The sequence below is a fragment of the Vulpes vulpes genome, chromosome 12, assembly GCF_048418805.1.
Source record: "Vulpes vulpes isolate BD-2025 chromosome 12, VulVul3, whole genome shotgun sequence".
NCBI lineage: Eukaryota > Metazoa > Chordata > Mammalia > Carnivora > Canidae > Vulpes > Vulpes vulpes.
In genome coordinates this window covers 93,275,005-93,292,357 of record NC_132791.1, presented here as the reverse complement: position 1 = coordinate 93,292,357, position 17,353 = coordinate 93,275,005, and the positions used below count along the sequence as shown (strand labels likewise).

General features: G+C 33.8%; 1 protein-coding gene across 3 annotated transcripts in view; it reads right to left on the bottom strand.

The window, feature by feature from the left end:
* Positions 1-17,353, bottom strand: part of TXNDC5 (thioredoxin domain containing 5) — a 167,475-nt gene that overhangs the window by 111,438 nt on the left and 38,684 nt on the right. Inside the window, exon 5 of one of the 3 annotated variants that reach the window (XM_025999387.2) lies at positions 8,014-11,606. The exons of the other annotated variants lie outside the window; for them this stretch is intronic. Within the exon in view, the coding sequence (XP_025855172.1) occupies positions 11,427-11,606 (180 nt within the window). The 3' untranslated portion in view covers positions 8,014-11,426. Of the gene's footprint in view, positions 1-8,013; positions 11,607-17,353 lie in introns of those variants that run through there. 3 annotated transcript variants of the gene reach the window in all.

Here is a 17,353-nt window from a genome sequence, read left to right as displayed (position 1 = left end):
GGAACACGTTAATCGAGTCTACGTATTTCTTCGTATTCAATCACTGGCAAAACACTAAACAGTGAGGATAATTCAAATATTCCTTAACCAAACCCATGACTAGCTCTGAAATAGGGAGTTTCCCTTGTTTACTACATAGCTAGCACATGTTTTCGGCATGGGATATAAAATAGCGTAAAACACATTCTTTGTCCTTGAACAATTTAGTCTTCTGGGAAAGGAAACAGGAAATCCTTAATGAGGGGTTAGCTGCTTAATAAAACCCCATCGTACTTTCTCACTAATCCTATAAAAGCAAAATACCTAAAAGGTGAAGAGAAGACCCTTTGGTACCATTTTACTTTGCTAACTTATAGTGATGGTATTCTCAAAAGCAAAAATTTGGTCACTTGGGTACCAATTAAGAATGTATATGAAAAGGAAATATCTAAATCCGAAGCTGTGCTAGTGACTGGCATATGTAACACAGACAGCACACAAATGTATCTATATATGGATGTTAAGAACTCCCACTACCTTAAATTCCAAACCCAGATCTTCATCTCTAGCCCTGCCCTGTCTAGACTAGGAATTGCCGTTTTCAGCTACATTCTCAAAATCCAAGAGCAGGTTAGTAATTTCCTCTATCAATCAGGCATACATCTGAGTCCACAGAGTAAGCTTCCTGTAACTTTCGCTGTGCCACTTACTCTAACAGTCTCACTGCCTACAGGATAAACACAAATTACTCAGGTTCGAAATGACGTGAACATTTTCTAAGTGATGTGCTTTAAGTCCCTGTATAAATTTAGTGATGGAAGCATGGCTGAAACCTAAGTCTTCTGGCTCTCAAACCAGTGAGCTTTCCAATTCCTAGTCTTCCCTATCACTGTCTTCCACATTGAAGAGTCTGCAAGTTATCCATCGAATTTGCCAGGAGCATTCCTGTGTTTTCAGTAAACAAGGGTGGAAACCAAGCTTTATTCACTTCTTTAGCCTTAGTACGTATTGAGGAATAGAGTGGCTGGAACATGGGTGCTCCATAAATGCATACTGAACTAAACTGAACTGGAAATATTTTGCCATCCTTTTCATTCTCTAAATCCTAGTGAATTCAAGTTCTACCTGTATTAATAATAGAACGATTCTCTGATTACAATTCACAGAGATAGCCCCTACCTGGAATTTGCTTAAACTACTTGCTTGTATATAATGGGGGTGTGTGTCTGTGTATATATATGCCAAAAATGGTCTTTGACATACTAGTATGGTCCTTGATTCATATTATTGTTTTGATCTATTTTATTATTATATATGCACAACTTGATCATAAATTCCTTTAAGATTGAGGACTATGTTGACTATATTTCTCTTGGAATAAAATCCAGACACTACACAATGCTCAGTGAACAGATGTTCATTAAATTTTACCTTGGCTTCCATATCAGGTAGGGGAAAATTGCCCTCACAACCAGCTCTTCAATTCCTATTATTTTCCACTGATTATATATTTTTGTCTCTAAACATTCATTTAGAAATTACTCTACCTTAATTTGGAGGAAAAGACCAAGGGCTTTTCAAAATTCATTTGAAAACATTCCTGGGAATGCTGCTTCTTGATTTGGTTTTGGTTACACAACTGAAACCCAATCATCTGTGTACTAGTCTATACTTCAGTATAAAGTCCAAAACATCACCTGGGGTTTTTCACTATACGCTGTTACCACTAATAAAACCCTCACATCAATAATATAATGAAAGAAATCTATGTTTGTGACATGAATAAAGAAAGAATATAGTTCTCAAAAGTAATCCTAACTCTCCTGAAATCCAGCTCATACTTTCCTGCATTTTGGTATTTTTGTCCAGTGATGTAACTTAAATTATCTCTTACACATCTTTGTTCATAGATGGTATGTGAACTGCTTAGATGAAGGGGGGAAAAAATCTGTTATCACAGTGACACCTGCTGGCTTTAGTTATAATTTTAGATTCCAAGTGAAGGGCAGATCCTCTTTAGCATCAAAATTGTGCTTAGTAAAGTAAAACATTAATGTTTTCCATCTTAATAAATTGATATATAGTTAATTTTAAAAACAAATACGCAATTGAGCACATTTTTAAAATTTTGTGACAGTGATCTTACTGTAACTATAAAAACTATTTTTTTTCCTAAAGATTTTATTTATTCATGAGAGACACAGAGAGAGAGGCAGAGACACAGGCAGAGGGAGAAGCAGGCTCCCTATGGGGAGCCCGATATGGGACTCAATCCCAGGACCCCAGCATCACTCCCTAAGCCAAAGGCAGACGCTCAACCACTGAGCCACCCAGGTATCCCCATAAACTATTTTCTTAAAAAAGATACATTTTCAAAAAAGCTGTGTAAGCCTTTCAGAGTACATGACTTTTTTTTTTTTTTAAGTAATTTGCCTTGTGGCTTCCTTTTCAAATTCTCTACAAATATATTTTAAGGGAATGCATTATATTAAATCTTAAAAACATTTACAAGATACTTTGTAGAATTGTAATTTTTGCAATGTAAGCAATTTCATAAAAGTTGAGAATTACATCTATGCAATAGAGAAACTTTTAAATACGATCTAGCTAATCTCATATACTGACTTTTTCCTCTCAGCTTTATTGAGATGTAACTGACATGTAACATTAGTTTCAGGTGTACAATGTGATTTGATACGTGTATATACTGGCAAATGTTCACCACAATAATATCCACCACTTCACAGTTATAAAATTTTCTTGTGATGAGAACTTTTAAGAACTATTCTCTTAGCGACTTTCAAATACACAATATAGTCCTGTTTACTGCAGTCCCCATGCTGTACGTCTCATGACTTAATTTTATAATGAAGATTTTTATCTTTCGATCTTCTTTGCCCATTTCATTCACTCCCCACCCCCACCTCTGGCAACCACCAATCTGTTCAGTTTGTTGTGATCTTTTTTTTGAGATTCTACATATAGGTAGAAAATGCTCTTTAGGCCCATCCATGTTTTCACAAATGACAAAATAACCCTTCTTCTCTATGGCTGCTTACCATCCCATTGTGTGTATATGACCACATTTTATCTATTCAACCATTGAGGATTTAGGTTGTTTCCACATCTTGGTTACTGTAAATACTGCAGTGAACATAGGGGTGCAGTTATCTCTTCCAGATAGTGTTAAGATTTCCTGTAAATACATACCCAGATGTGGAAATGCTGGATCCTATGGTAGTTCTAATCTTTTGAGGAACCTCTATACTATTTTTCATAGTAGCTGCACCAACTTACATTCCTACCAACAGTGCACAAGGTTCCCTTTTCTTCATATCCTTGCCAATACTTTTTGATAGTAGCCACTCTAACAGGTGTGAGGTCATGTCCCACTGTACTTTTGATTTGCATTTCTCTAATAATTAGTGATGTTGAACACCTCATCACGCACCTGTGGGCCATTTGTATGACTTTTTTGGAAAGTTGTCTACTCAGGTCCTCTGACCATTTTTTTTTTTTAATTTTTGCTTTTATGCTATTGAGTTGTAGTTCTTTATATATTTTGATTATTAACCTCTTATCGGATAGGATTTGCAAATATTTTCTCCCATTCCACAGCTTTCATTTTATCAATGTACAGAAACTTTTTAAAGTAGTCTCCCTTTTTGCTTTCGGTATCAAACCCAAATCATCATCAAGTGTCAAAGAGCTTAACGCTATACCATCTTCTAGGGGCTTTATGGTTACAGGATATACAGTCAAGTCTTTAATCCATTTTAATTTTTGTGTATGGTATAAAGTAGTGATCTAGTTTTTTTTTTTTCACGTGGCAGTCAACTTTTCCCAACACTATTTATTGAAGAAAACTATCCTTTCCCCATTGTATATTCTTGAGTCTTTCGTCATAAATTAAATGACCATATACATATGAGTTTATGTCTGGGCGCTCTATTCTGTTCCAATAATTTATCTGTTTTGAGGCCAATACCATATTGTTTTATTACAGCTTTGTAACATACTTTGAAACAAGGAAGTATGATGCTTCCAGCCTTGATCTTCTTTCCCAAGATAGCTTTAGCTATTCAGTCTTTTGTGGTCCCATACTAATTTTAGGGTTGTTCTGTTACTGTGAAAAAAGTGCCATGGGAATTTTGTTAGGGCCTACATTGAATCTGCAGTGACTGCACTGAATTTGGGTAGCACAGACATTTTATAAATTGTTTAAGTCTTCCAATTCTTCAGCATGAATTACCTTTCCAATTATTTATGTCTTCTTCAAGTTCTTTCTTCAATGTCTGGTAGTTTTTAGTGTACCAATCTTTTACATCTGGTTAAATTTATTCCTAGGTATTTTATCTTTTTGATGCAATGTAAATAGCATTGTTTTCTTAATTTCACTTTGATTTCTTTTTTTGTTGTTAGTGTACAGAAACAACTGATTTTCATGTGTTCATTTTGTATCCTGTAACTTTACTGAATTCGTTGATTAGTTCTAACAGTTCTAAATTAGTTCTAATTTTTTGGTGAAATTGCCAGGAGTTTTCTATATATATAATACCATGAAAGAAGTAAAACTGTATTTGCAGATGACACTGACTTCTTTTACAAATTTTTCAACCATACACGGTGATTATTTGCTATGAAAGCTAAACTTATCCATGCCCACCTGGCCTCAATTACACTTTTTTTTTTTCTTTAAGGGAGGAAAACAATTACTCTATAGGAATAATGGGAATCACATATCTGTATTCACTTTCATTTTTATATAGTACTGACCATGTTGGCTATGGAGTGGCCAGGAAGGCTAACTGCATCGCAAAGGGCTAGTTCTTGTATTCCCTTTCTTCTTTAAGAAAAGGCTAGACCATTTGGACCTGGTGTGTTTGTTGACTGTTCTCAGTGACCTCAAATCACACAGTGGTCTGTTCCCTACTGGCACTAACCTGCCTTTTAACCTTGGCCACACTCATATAATTTTCTATCCTGTGGCACAGTCAGAAACAGTAAATACCTTTAGTAATTCAGAAGATTTTAGAAAACTGAAATTTTACATATTGACTATTAATCTTTGTAGTACATGAAGCATTTAAAAAACAACAACTATGTAATGGTAAAGAAAAATTAGGGGACACATCTATACTGTGGATTTTCATGATATCATTTATGGAATTAAAAAACATAAAAGTAGTACTTATCTATCTAATGCTGCTGGCTCAATGTTAGGTGAGGAAAACACTATATTCCCTGTTATTTCTACTATTTTACTTTTCCTCCAAAAGAACAAAGTGTGTAAATTTTGGTTACAAGGATGAAATAAGATTAAATAACTTAAATGTGCAATGTAAACTGTAAGCTATATGCTGGGTTATACAAATGTGAATTGATTACTTACCTTAAATTGATTTTGATTATTTCTGAAGAGATCATTTGAATCTTGAATTTTTGTGAGGATCAGATGTTAGTGTTCTTATTAATTTACTACTCTGTGCAGTGCATTGTATGTGAAAACGTCAGTTTCTCCTCTTTTTATAAATATGAAAATATCAAAGGGAAATACTGTTTTGTTAATTTTGCCAGATCAGTCATAAGAAAGCACTGTTTCTAGCAATTAAAGTTTAAAAATGAAAAAGAAGAGCAGGAAGTAAATGATATGACTGCTTTTGACTCTCCATTCATTCTATGACCTTGAATTGTACCTAAATCAATAAAATATTAATATCCATATTTACTGGAGTTGAAAATTGGGAGTTGAAAATGATCATAAAATTTTTCTGAGGAAATAAGAACTATTAGAAAATATATTTTCTATAATGGTAACTTCAAATATTTTAACTGAATGAATGTTTAAAATATTTTTCAGGTATTTTTCATCCTGAGATACAGACTTACAGCATCAAATGGCAACATAAGAGCCTTAGGGTACAGTTTCAGGAAAGGCAGTCATTATGCTAAATTCCAAAGCAATAAAACCCTCTACTTTTAATTTGCAATGGCAACCAGAACCTAATACATCAAAAGACACATACATTAAGAAACAGTTCAGAAAGTGAATGGGAGTGTTCAGATGGAAACCCTATGAGAATTTATGATGTATTTTGGAGGCATTTGTGACTCCTCAGGTTTTCATGGCAGGTCAGGTTTAATACCACAGATCTAGTACACCTCTATCTACGTATCGATAATATCTATTTACATATTCACAAACCACAGTAATGTCCTAAACAGAAAAGAATCCAAGTGAAGTATTCAGATAAAAGTGACATAGGTTCAGAACAAGACTACTATGCTCTTATCTTCAGTAGTTTGCAAATGGTAAAAGGAAAGAATCCAACAGAAGTAATAGAAATAATTAGTTCACAGAAAATAAATATGAAATGGACAATATTTGGCACAATAATTAAAAGGAAAAGTATCACTTTTCAATACCAGAATATGGACATTTCTTTTGGAGGTAGATTTTTAAAAAATCAACACATACTTGTCTAACATTTCTCTACAGAGAAATCTCACTAGCTACTGAGTATCAAAAACACTGGACAAAACATTTATTCCTGGTTGAGTAATGGTAAACAACTGAAGGCAGACAGAAAAAAGTGAAAATCCACAGCGTAATTTAGATTGGGAACTGGTAACTATCCTAGAAGGGCCCCAGTTTTAAGGAGCCATGCTTGCATAGAGGACAGGAATTACAGTTTGGTACTGTATTTTTCCCTTCTGACTGCCATAACAAAATACTACAGATGGGGTAGCTTAAACAAAAGAAACCGGTTTTCTCACAGTTCTGGAGGCAGTGAGTCCACAATCGTAATTCCAGAAAATCTGATTTCTGGTGAGGCTTGCAGATGGTCAATTTTTGCTGTATCTTCTTATGAACCTTTTCTCTGTGTGCAAGTGGAGAGAGTGCTCTGCTGTCTCTTCCTCTTTTTTTAATAAGGGCACTGTGTTATACAACTAGGGTCCCATCCTTGTGACTTCATTTAACCTTAGTTACCTCCTTAAAGGTGCTATCTCCAAATACAATCACATTGGGGGTTAGGGCTTCAACATAATGATTTGTGGGGGCACAATTAGTTCATAACAGGGACAGACCTAAATGAGCAGCAGGACTGGGGGTTCACCAAAAAGGTAGTACTCTCAATGAGTAAACCAGAAAGTACCCAAATGTCCCCTTCCTTACTCTAAGTAGATCTGTGAAGGGGGGAATGCCAATACATATGTTTGAGGATGAAGTTCACACTACTTTTGAGTAAATGTATGTGTATGCACTGAAGGGCAGTGGAAAATGAAGTGATCCAGGGATTGTCATGCCACAAGAAACAAACTGGTAGTTCAAGAAAAAGAAAAACTATCTTCTCTATAAGAAAATATTTTAAACAAAAATCTCCCAATATAAAGCTTAGAGGGATAGAACTCACAACCACTGATCTTATTAGAAAACAAATCACCATAGACTTGTTTCAAATAAAACAATGCACAACAAATTGTAGATTTACAGCCACAAAAAGAGAAAAATATGAAATTATCATATATAGAACATAAGTACATTTAATATGTTTTAAGAAAAGAAAACAAGGAAATAATGGAACTATCCCAAATGATCAGGAATGTTTGAGAAGGAAAAATACAACTTTTGGAAATTAAAAGAAAAAAAAAAAAACACCTGTAATTAAAAACTCAACAGGTTATAAATAGGTTAGAGATGGTGAGAACACAAGAATTAGGGAAATGGAAAACAAATTTTAAGAAATTATTCAGAATTCAACACACTAAAGAAAAAGAGACTGAAAATATGGAACGATATAAAAGAGATACAGAGAACAGGGTGTGATGACTTCCTAAAAGAGAGAACAGATAGAATGAGTGATACGCAATATTTAAAAGAGATAATGGTTGAAAGTTTCCAGAATTTATGAAAACCACTAATTTTCAGGTTTAGGAAGCTCAAAAAATGTGGACAGGATAATAAAAAGAAATTTTAAAAAACTTAAAAACACTAGAATTAAAATAATAAAAAAATTCACAGCTAGACACATATTATTATATGGACTTTAATTATGAAACACCAAAGATACAGACTGTAAACCTGAGAGAGAAGACAGATTAGCTTCAAAAGAGTACTGATCAGACTTACAACTGAGATTTCAGAAGCAACACTTAAGCAAGAAGATAATGAAAGAACATCACTCAATACTGAGAGAAAATAACCATCAATCTAGAATTGTAGAGCCAGCTAACTTTCAAGGATAATAAAATGATAAACCGTGGGTAAATCTAAAAAATACCGATCATATCAAATAAAAGAGCTATTTTTAGAGTTAAACTGAGATAAATTAAAATTTTAGACACTAATTAATTGAGGAATCAAACTTTGCCCAAAAGTCTCCCGTGTTTAGGAACACAGTAACGTTACTAACTTTAGATTTTTTTTAACTATGCAGGTTAAATTTCTTGGTAAGCGTTAAAGGTTAAAAACTGAGTTTTATCCTCTCAACTAGTCGAGGTAGAATAAATGGGAAAAGCAAATAAAAATTAATCTTCAAGAAAGCAAAAGAAAACAAAAACCAACACAATAGGCAGTGAGGAAACAGAAAAAGTAGAACAAAAAGCACAAAAGATGATACAAATGAGTCCTAATACATTAATAGTTTCAACAAATTTAAATGGATTAGATAGAAAAAAAAATCCAGTTATAACTTTTAACTTACAAATACTAACCAGCTGATGTGTGTAGCCTATAGAACTTAAAAAATATTTAAAAGCAATAAAAAACGAAATAAAAACATTACTAGAAATAGAGGCTATGACTACAAGATTCAATTATAAGCTTGAAAGATAAAAAAAATTCTAAAATTGTTACGTACCTAATAACAAAGCTACAAAATATAGGAAAAAAAATTGATAGAATTACAGGAAGAATTAGAAAATTCACTAGTATAGGAAATTTCAACACATCTCAGGGATTACACGGAAGGAAAACAACAGTAAAGTAAGGGATTATTTGAACAACAGAGTAAGTTTGGTCTAATGGATACCCAACAACTAGAAAACACTATTATGTTAAGGACTAATGAAACACAAAAATTAACAATACTTTACAGGTCATAAGACAACACATTTCAATGTATAGGTCTTATACCAACCTATTTTCTAACCACAATTCAACTGAAGCTTAAATCAACAAGAACAATTTAAAAATCTACAGGTTAAGAAGTGAAAAACAAAAACAAAAACAAAAAAACAACCCACAAACATGTAAGTCAAAAGAAAAAAAAAAAAGGACAATACTCAGACCTTAAAAATAAATATTTCTATAGTACTTTAAAAGGCCAGAACATTACTTCACTTGCTCATTACAAAATAATCCTGTGAGCTACACAGAACCCATATTATCTCTGCTCAACAGCATAAACAGAAATGTTGTAAATTATGTAATTACTAAAGTTGATTTTTATATGTAAATAAAATATCAAAAATGATTTGGAAACTGTGAAATATAAGTGAAAATATTAAGGGGAAGGCAAATCAAGTGTCCTATTTATACACTATGTTGATGAGCTAACAAGGTTACAAAGGAAGAATTTACTGTCTTAATGTTCATGGTTCAAAAAGCCTACCAATTTATTTTGGTTTAGGAAGTCCTTTGGATCCTCATTAAAATATACAACCTTGTATGGTATTTATTATTCATATGAGAGGAACATATACCATCAGAAACCTTTGCTGCACAAGTGGAGTAACCACAGTTAAGAGCACATTTGCTCTCACACACAGTCCTGACTTCTTGGTTATAACATCTGTTCAAATGGTGCGTTGGCAATTAATAGCATTCCAAACACTGCCTACAGTACAAAGAGAATTTTCATTTAAGGTTCCCCTCCCTTTTCATGTGTGGGCTATTTTTGGAAGTACGGTCTTATTTTTTTCCATCCACTGAAAGAGAATTAAGAAAATTCCAACATGCCTTAGTGTCAGCAAGTGCTCTTTTTTTAGTCCAGGTACCAGAGAATGATTGATGAACCTGTCAAGCCTACAGTAGCGGACAGAGAAAGTTGGCAGAAGTTCAGTGTTATTGAAAGAAATCTCAAATACTTATTTCATCTCCTCTATTAACTTTAATCACATTTTCAACATGCAGCCAAGAATGAAGCTTTGACAGTAAGCCATAAATTTACACAAGTAAGCATTGTCACTTTTCTGCAGTAGCAACGCTGAGATAACACAAGAGAGTTGGGTATTTTCTTGTGCCTTTCTTTACTGAAGAGCAGTAAAAAATATTTGAAAGATTTATCCATACCTCCAATTCATTTGCCATAAGTCTCAGAAATTATTGCATTTAATTTTGCTTGGTTTATGGCAAATAAAAAAATCAACTTGGTTCCTTAATTAGACTATTAAATGCAGATTTTTTAAAGATCACAGTGATGACAGAATTGGTACATGTTTCATCATAATACACCTGCTTATGAGAACAGACGTTAAACACTAAAAAAGGATTTACATTTAACATGGATCATTTGCCATGTGGGCAAACACTTCTGGTTTATTCAGAGCCAGAATCTTTATATGGTTCCAGAGGGACTCCTTGGCAGATTTTGCTGATTACTCATTAAACAGTTGAAACATGTATAGACATTATTTATCTTACAAAGCTTACCCACAGCAAAACAGACAAAAATGAGGTAAATACTATGGACAAGATTATGGTTCTTGGAAAGGCTGAACGTCAAGTATATTTTTGGTAAGCTTTTCCTTCTAAGTATATTTTAAAAGCTGAAAATATTAAGTGCTGGAAGGCCACAAAACTTAACAAGTGTGTTTTGTCATTCAGTGAAACACATGGTATTATGCTGTACTGCAAAATCTGTAACCTTTCCCAATGGGCAATTCAAAGACCAACGTGGCCATCTTTGCTTCAGTAGAGAAAAGGTTTTGACACTTGCCTCTCTTAAATGTGATCTCTGCTCCAAAGACAGTTGTTTTTGTCCACATTGCCCATGGAATAATACTGTATACATTCTTATAATAGCCAAGGACATTATGACAGGCAGCTATTACATCCGCCTTCTAAACCACAATAACTAATATTCACCCTGTGTGAGAATGAATTAAATCATTTTTCTAATAAGTCTATACTTACAGTCCTCTGAGATAATCAATGGAAAAGACCCAATTCTGATTAACAAAAAGCAAATTTATCTCATTTTTCCTCCTACTCCTCCCCATTCAAATAATCATATATAGGCACTTAAAACTGGGAAGATGTAGCACTCTTCTTCTATTAAACACTTAGAGTCTAAAGACTAGTAGAACTTTCTTTTTTCTGATATAAGAGTGCCACTGAATATATTGCTAAGCTTGAAGCAGAGGCTAAATGGTTTGGTGGCAACAGTTTTTTGCAGGGAACTCAATGTTCTCTTATTAATTTGTCACCGTTGTGGTTAAAGTTCTTAAAAGGTGGAAAATTTTGCTAGGTCCTTCTCCATCTCGGCATACTGTTCTTTAAGCCTCTCCATGGCTTTTCTGTGTTCTTCATCCACTTCAGCCTGTTTGCTGTGTTGTTCTTTCATGAAATCTTCCCACTGGATTATATGCTGTTTTTCACTAGCTATTAAATGGTCATTAAGAATCTGAGAAAAGAAATTTGAAAATCATATAACATTTCCAGACAATTATTCTTCTATGCAGAAGAGACAAACATAATTTTACCTCTTGATATTTGGTTACTACAGCAATCAATCTGAAAGTCACAATGCTAAAATTGCATTACAGTTTTAATGTCCAACAAGAACATGACTAATAAATTAGAAACATCTAAGGCTTCTCTTACTATGACTGAATATGGATGGGTAATCATATTTTTGAAATTTCAATAATGTCAAATATCTTTAAATGATAAAATCAAACACAATCCAGGTAAATTTTCATGCCTTTATTTCTCCTCAAATTCCATGTAACTGTAAGTAATTTTAAAATCAAGCTTAAAGAATATATACCAAAAAAATCATTATTATGAGAAAGTAAAGTATGTGTCTTACATAAAATATTTTTTAGATGCACTAAAAATGCATAGATTAATCATTGGACGAGAGCTCAAGACATCCCTTCTGGCTCAGCTCCGTTCCTTAAAGCAAATGAACACCAAAAGCATCTGTGCAACTATCTTCAGCTCTTCTTGAGATGTTTCTTACTATTTCAATATGAAGAAGAAAAAATTTTCTTTTGAGTACCACAATAAAGATAAAATAATGTATAAGTGAAAAAGATATAAGCTTAGTACAATTTCAAGAATTATCTTCAATTATTATACAACAAAGAGGAGCTAAACAGGAAGAGTATGAAAAATGATATCCCTGCCTTTAGATGTCCCACATACATGTCTTTAGAAGTTTTGATACAGACTAAATCCTATTAAACAAAAAACAAAAAAAAAACTTGTGACAGATACAAACCATAAAAAGTTATAAAGCACCCGAAGTCATGATAAATTCTAGAAATGCTCATGAAAAGAGGACACCTACTATACTCAGATACTAGTGCCCAGATGCTTGGTCATACCAAAAAGATAGCTAGGAAAAAAATGGAAACTGTGCTTTCCTGCTGTCATAATGTCCTTGCTGCTCCATTTTCTCTTTCATCTGTCATGATAAGCATGATGAAAAGTGGATGGATAATCCATCGTTCTCCAAGTATCTATGAAATGCACATTTTTGCTAGCTGTTCTGCGTATCTCATCTACTCCTAAAAACTGCTCTTATAAAATTACATTATTTTCATTTTACAGATAAAGAAATTAAGGTGAAAAGGACACTAAATGTATGTCTCCATGGTCACTCAGCTATTACGTTTTTGATTCAAACTTAGGTCTCCATGACACCCGATCTACGCCTTTTCTATCCAAAGTGCAAACTGGATCTTTCCAGAGGAAGGTTTACACAGGTAGCTAGAAGTCTCTTTCACAAGACAAAAACAACTATTGTGAGAGCTCTTTCCGCCAATCTGATCAGCTGTTCCTCTGCACAGAGGCTTTCCAAGTGAAAAGAGGTTGAAGTGAGTCTGAAGTTTGTGTTAAAGTCAAACATTCCCTTACAATATGGGCCTCAGACCCCTGGGATCCACATAGGCTCTACAGTGAGGGGGAGAGGGTTAGGGAGGGGTTTGCTGATGCAATACATTTGGGAAATAGGTTAAACAAAACTCAAAACTTTACTTTTTAACTTTACAGCTTCATGGACTGTAATTCTCCAAAAGATGAATAAAACATGAAGAGTTTGTTAAATGTTAAACTCTTTTCATGGAACTTTGGCAAAAACTATTATATTCTAAGAGAAAAGCCACAGTCAGACTAAAGAGAGAAGAAGATGAAAATAAACTTCCTCAAAATAGGATCCTGTTTTAGCTGTAAATTATTTTTTAATAAGTACAGAAAAATTATGCACACTCAGATGCTATTTAATAGATTTTTCTTTTCTTTTTATTCTTTTAAGATACGCACCATAATTGGCTCAGCCGACCCTGTGATTTGGACCACAAGGCAACAACCCTGATTCCACTTCCCACCAGAGAGCACTTTTTCCAGTGCAACTCAATGGAAAAATGAAGATTTGGGAGGCATATAAAAGTCACTTCAAATTCTGGTTCATTTGCTACCAGCTGCATGACCCTGAGCAAGTTAAAGTTTCTTTAACTTTAAAATGAGGAAAATAATACTTTACACTCAATAAATAAATATTTATGAAGACCAGGGGTAATACATGTCAAGTTCCTAGCTCAGTGCCTGTGGAACTTAATGAAAATTAATTATCATTGTTATACAAATTATAAGCAAAACATCTAAAAGGAAGATCAAACACTTTTTATCCTCTCCATTTTTTTGTCATTTAATTTTAATAAATTTTTAAAAAGATTTTATTTTTCGAGAGAGAGAGAGAGAGAGAGAGAGCACACATGCACAGATGGGGAGGCAGAGGGAGAAGCAGAAGCAGGTTCCTCAAAGAGCAGTGAGCCCAATGTGGGGCTCCATCTCAGAATCCTGAGATCATGACCTGAGCCAAAGGCAGATACTTTATTTGAGACTGTGCCACCTAGGTGCTCCTAATTTTGTAATTTAATTTAAGCAATAGATTCTTCTAATAATTTGAACAATACAGGCAACTCAAATAAAAGTGAGTTTCCCCTTCTCACTCCTAAACTCAATTCAATCTTCCTTGATGATTCTACTATTTACCATCTGGCTCTAAAAAAAGACTTTAGGATGTCACTAAATATCATTATGTTTATTTTGTAGTTCTAAGCTTTTGCATATATGATAGATCAGTTCTTGGCCTCACAGTTCAGGTGAAAAGAAGCTGAATGCTGACTACTCTCTAACTCAGTTGAAAATCTAGTTTTGCTTTCTTTTTTCTTAAGATTATTTATTTATTCATGAGAGGATTATTTATTTATTCATGAGAAAGAGAGAGAGAGAGAGAGAGAGAGAGAAAGAGGCAGAAACACAGGCAGAGGCAGGCTCCATGCAGGGAGCCCGACATGGGACTCGATCCTGGGTCTCAAGGATCAGGCCCTGGGGTGAAGGCGGTGCTAAACCACTAAGCCACCCGGGCGGCTGCCCCTAGTTTTGCTTTCTGATCAAGTTCTTGAAGTCACTTTTATTTTATCTTAGCCTCTCAGTTTTAATAACAGCAAGTGCTACATAATCTTGCATTCTTCTTAACAAACAGTAAAGAAAAAAGGGGCAGTTTATACATTCATGTATACTGACAATACCACAATCTTTACATTAATAAAATCTGACTACCTGGAAATAACATCTACCTGAAACTTAGTTGAGAACTATATGGTAAGACTTTTAAACTATCAAAAGAAAAAAAAAAGATACCAACAAGTCCAATTACAAATACTGTAGTATTCGTGAAAAGCTCTTCTGATTCTGAATCGACTTACTTTACTTTACACACAGTTCTAACCATGTTAATTAACTGGTTTCCAAAAGTATACTATATTAAAAGTCACAAATTAGAACAAAAATGCTGATAAATGAGATAGGAAGAAATTATAGTCATCAGCCTTATGGGGAAGGAGAATACAGATACAAAAACTTAGAAAAAACCAAAACAAACAAAACTTAAAACACATAGTATTTGAGGGCATTTGGTACAGAGAAACACTCTCTCATTCTCTTTAATTCCCTGAGGACCACTCCCCATATTCACCATAATGTAAAACTGCCTATTCTCAACAATTCTTAATTCATAAAGAAATTTAGCCTATAATATTTAATACATTTTTTTGTGAAAACTAGAAAAGTATAAAATATATTTTTAAAGATTTCTACCCAAAATAAAGTTATAAAAGTGGTATGCCTGAAGAAGATAAAACCTCAGCTTTGTGATAAACTTGGCTAGATGGAATGATTCATTTTTCTAACATTCCTAGACACACAAGGTTTTAATGTATGTAACAGCAGAAAAATCCCCAATTATCTGTATATTACATATCACCTAGACAAAAAATTAAGAGTATTCTAAGCCGACAGGAGTGAAGGTTATCCTAGGGTACAGCTACTCAAAATGCAGGGAAATGCAGTCTGGCTCAGCTGTAACTTCCTGGAATAGAATGACAAGGAGCTGAGCAGCTGCTTAATCGAAAGCAGCACATACGCCGCCTCCTAACCGTCTGCCACAATACTTCCTCAACTCCACTGAAGCCCTTCTCAAGTTGGTGTGCACCCCAGTTCACACATGAGGAAGTCACTAAATCCAAGGATTTAGCCTGATGTACCAATGAATTTGTTCATACCTACAAAGAACTCTCAGAAATAAGGAAAAATCTTTTGTAAATACTAAGAGAGCTGTAGACCATCATCACCTGTGCACATCACTTTCGGCAACAGCAATTCTGCGTTTATGTTCAAGAAATGGGGTCCTACATGAGATTTAGTCTGGAATAGGTGTTCCTCATTTGAAAAACAATGATCCCATCTAATTACAGTTATATTCAAATAGCTTCATACAAGTCTGATAGGATGTCATAGCTCCTCTACATACATACCAAATCCTTTCTCTAGTATCCTTTTTCCTGGTATTATTAATAGTTCATGAGTACTAAAGATTATTTCCTGATGTTTGTACAAACATATTTCTTTAACAACAACAAAATGAAGTCACATTACACAGGATGGTCTGCAGCTTTCCCTCTTCAGTAATGATACAATATGTACCAGGGGCACAGCAGCAGCAGGAGGGTGGGAGAGCTCTGCCCTGGGTGCAAGCAATAAGAGGGTGTATTGTCTGTATAGAATTTAAATCAATGACACAAACAAATGAAAGACTGTTTTTTATCATCACCAGGCACTGACAATACTGAAAAATGTAGGTGATAAAATACTCCTAAACCAAAAATCTTTCCTTAGTCTAAAGCTCTAAACAATTGGTTACTGTTGAATTTTAATGTTTCTAATTAACACATTTTTATTGTTAATCCTTTAATAAATTTTGTATTTTACACTGAAGTTAATTTAGAGGACTTCCAGTTACATAGCCAGTCCTGCACCAAGATGAAGTCGGCTATACATGTTTATTTCAAAAGTAAATTCCAAAGAGTCCAGAATCATTTCAGTTTTCTTTAGGCCATTCAGCCCCTCCAATTCCTGGGTAATAAATTTTATTGACTTAAACAATGATGGTAGAGCAAATGGAGATAAAATGTGAATCAGTTCAAATCCATTATTCTATATTACCATTTTTAAATAATTAAATTTGCATATGTTTTTATTTGTACTTAAAATTTTTTATCCTGTGGGGATACTGGGAGCCATTAGAATGATTGCCAAAGAACAAAGACAGTATTGCAATTTCTGGAATTTATTGTGACATGTCATTTTTATGAAGCTCTTCCAGACTTTTTCTTATGCTTAAAACTTTCCTGAACTATGTATCTATTGCTTCATGTGAAAGAAATTTTTCAAAATCATAATTAAAAAAAGCATTTTTAATCAACTGTGAGTCAAACTAGATTAATAAATCTGTCTATACTATTTAATTTGAATAGTCAAAGGTCAAATTTGATGACGTTATTAACAAATCTGCATAAGAATCAAAAGCAAACTATAATATTATTACTCATTACCATAATAGACCAATCGTAAATAACAGTTCCCCCCCAAAACTAATCAATGTACTTAAATTTATTAATCTCTTACTTTTTCTCTGGTGTGACAGTACTTTTTAAATTTTTTTACTGGTGTGACTACATACATGAAGTTAAAAACACCACCACCTGCATTTTTGTTGTCATTATTCTTTAATATCAGGATTATTATTAAACATAATTTTGTTGGGGGGAGTGTTAAAAAATGGTCTGTTCTAGGTGTCAAATA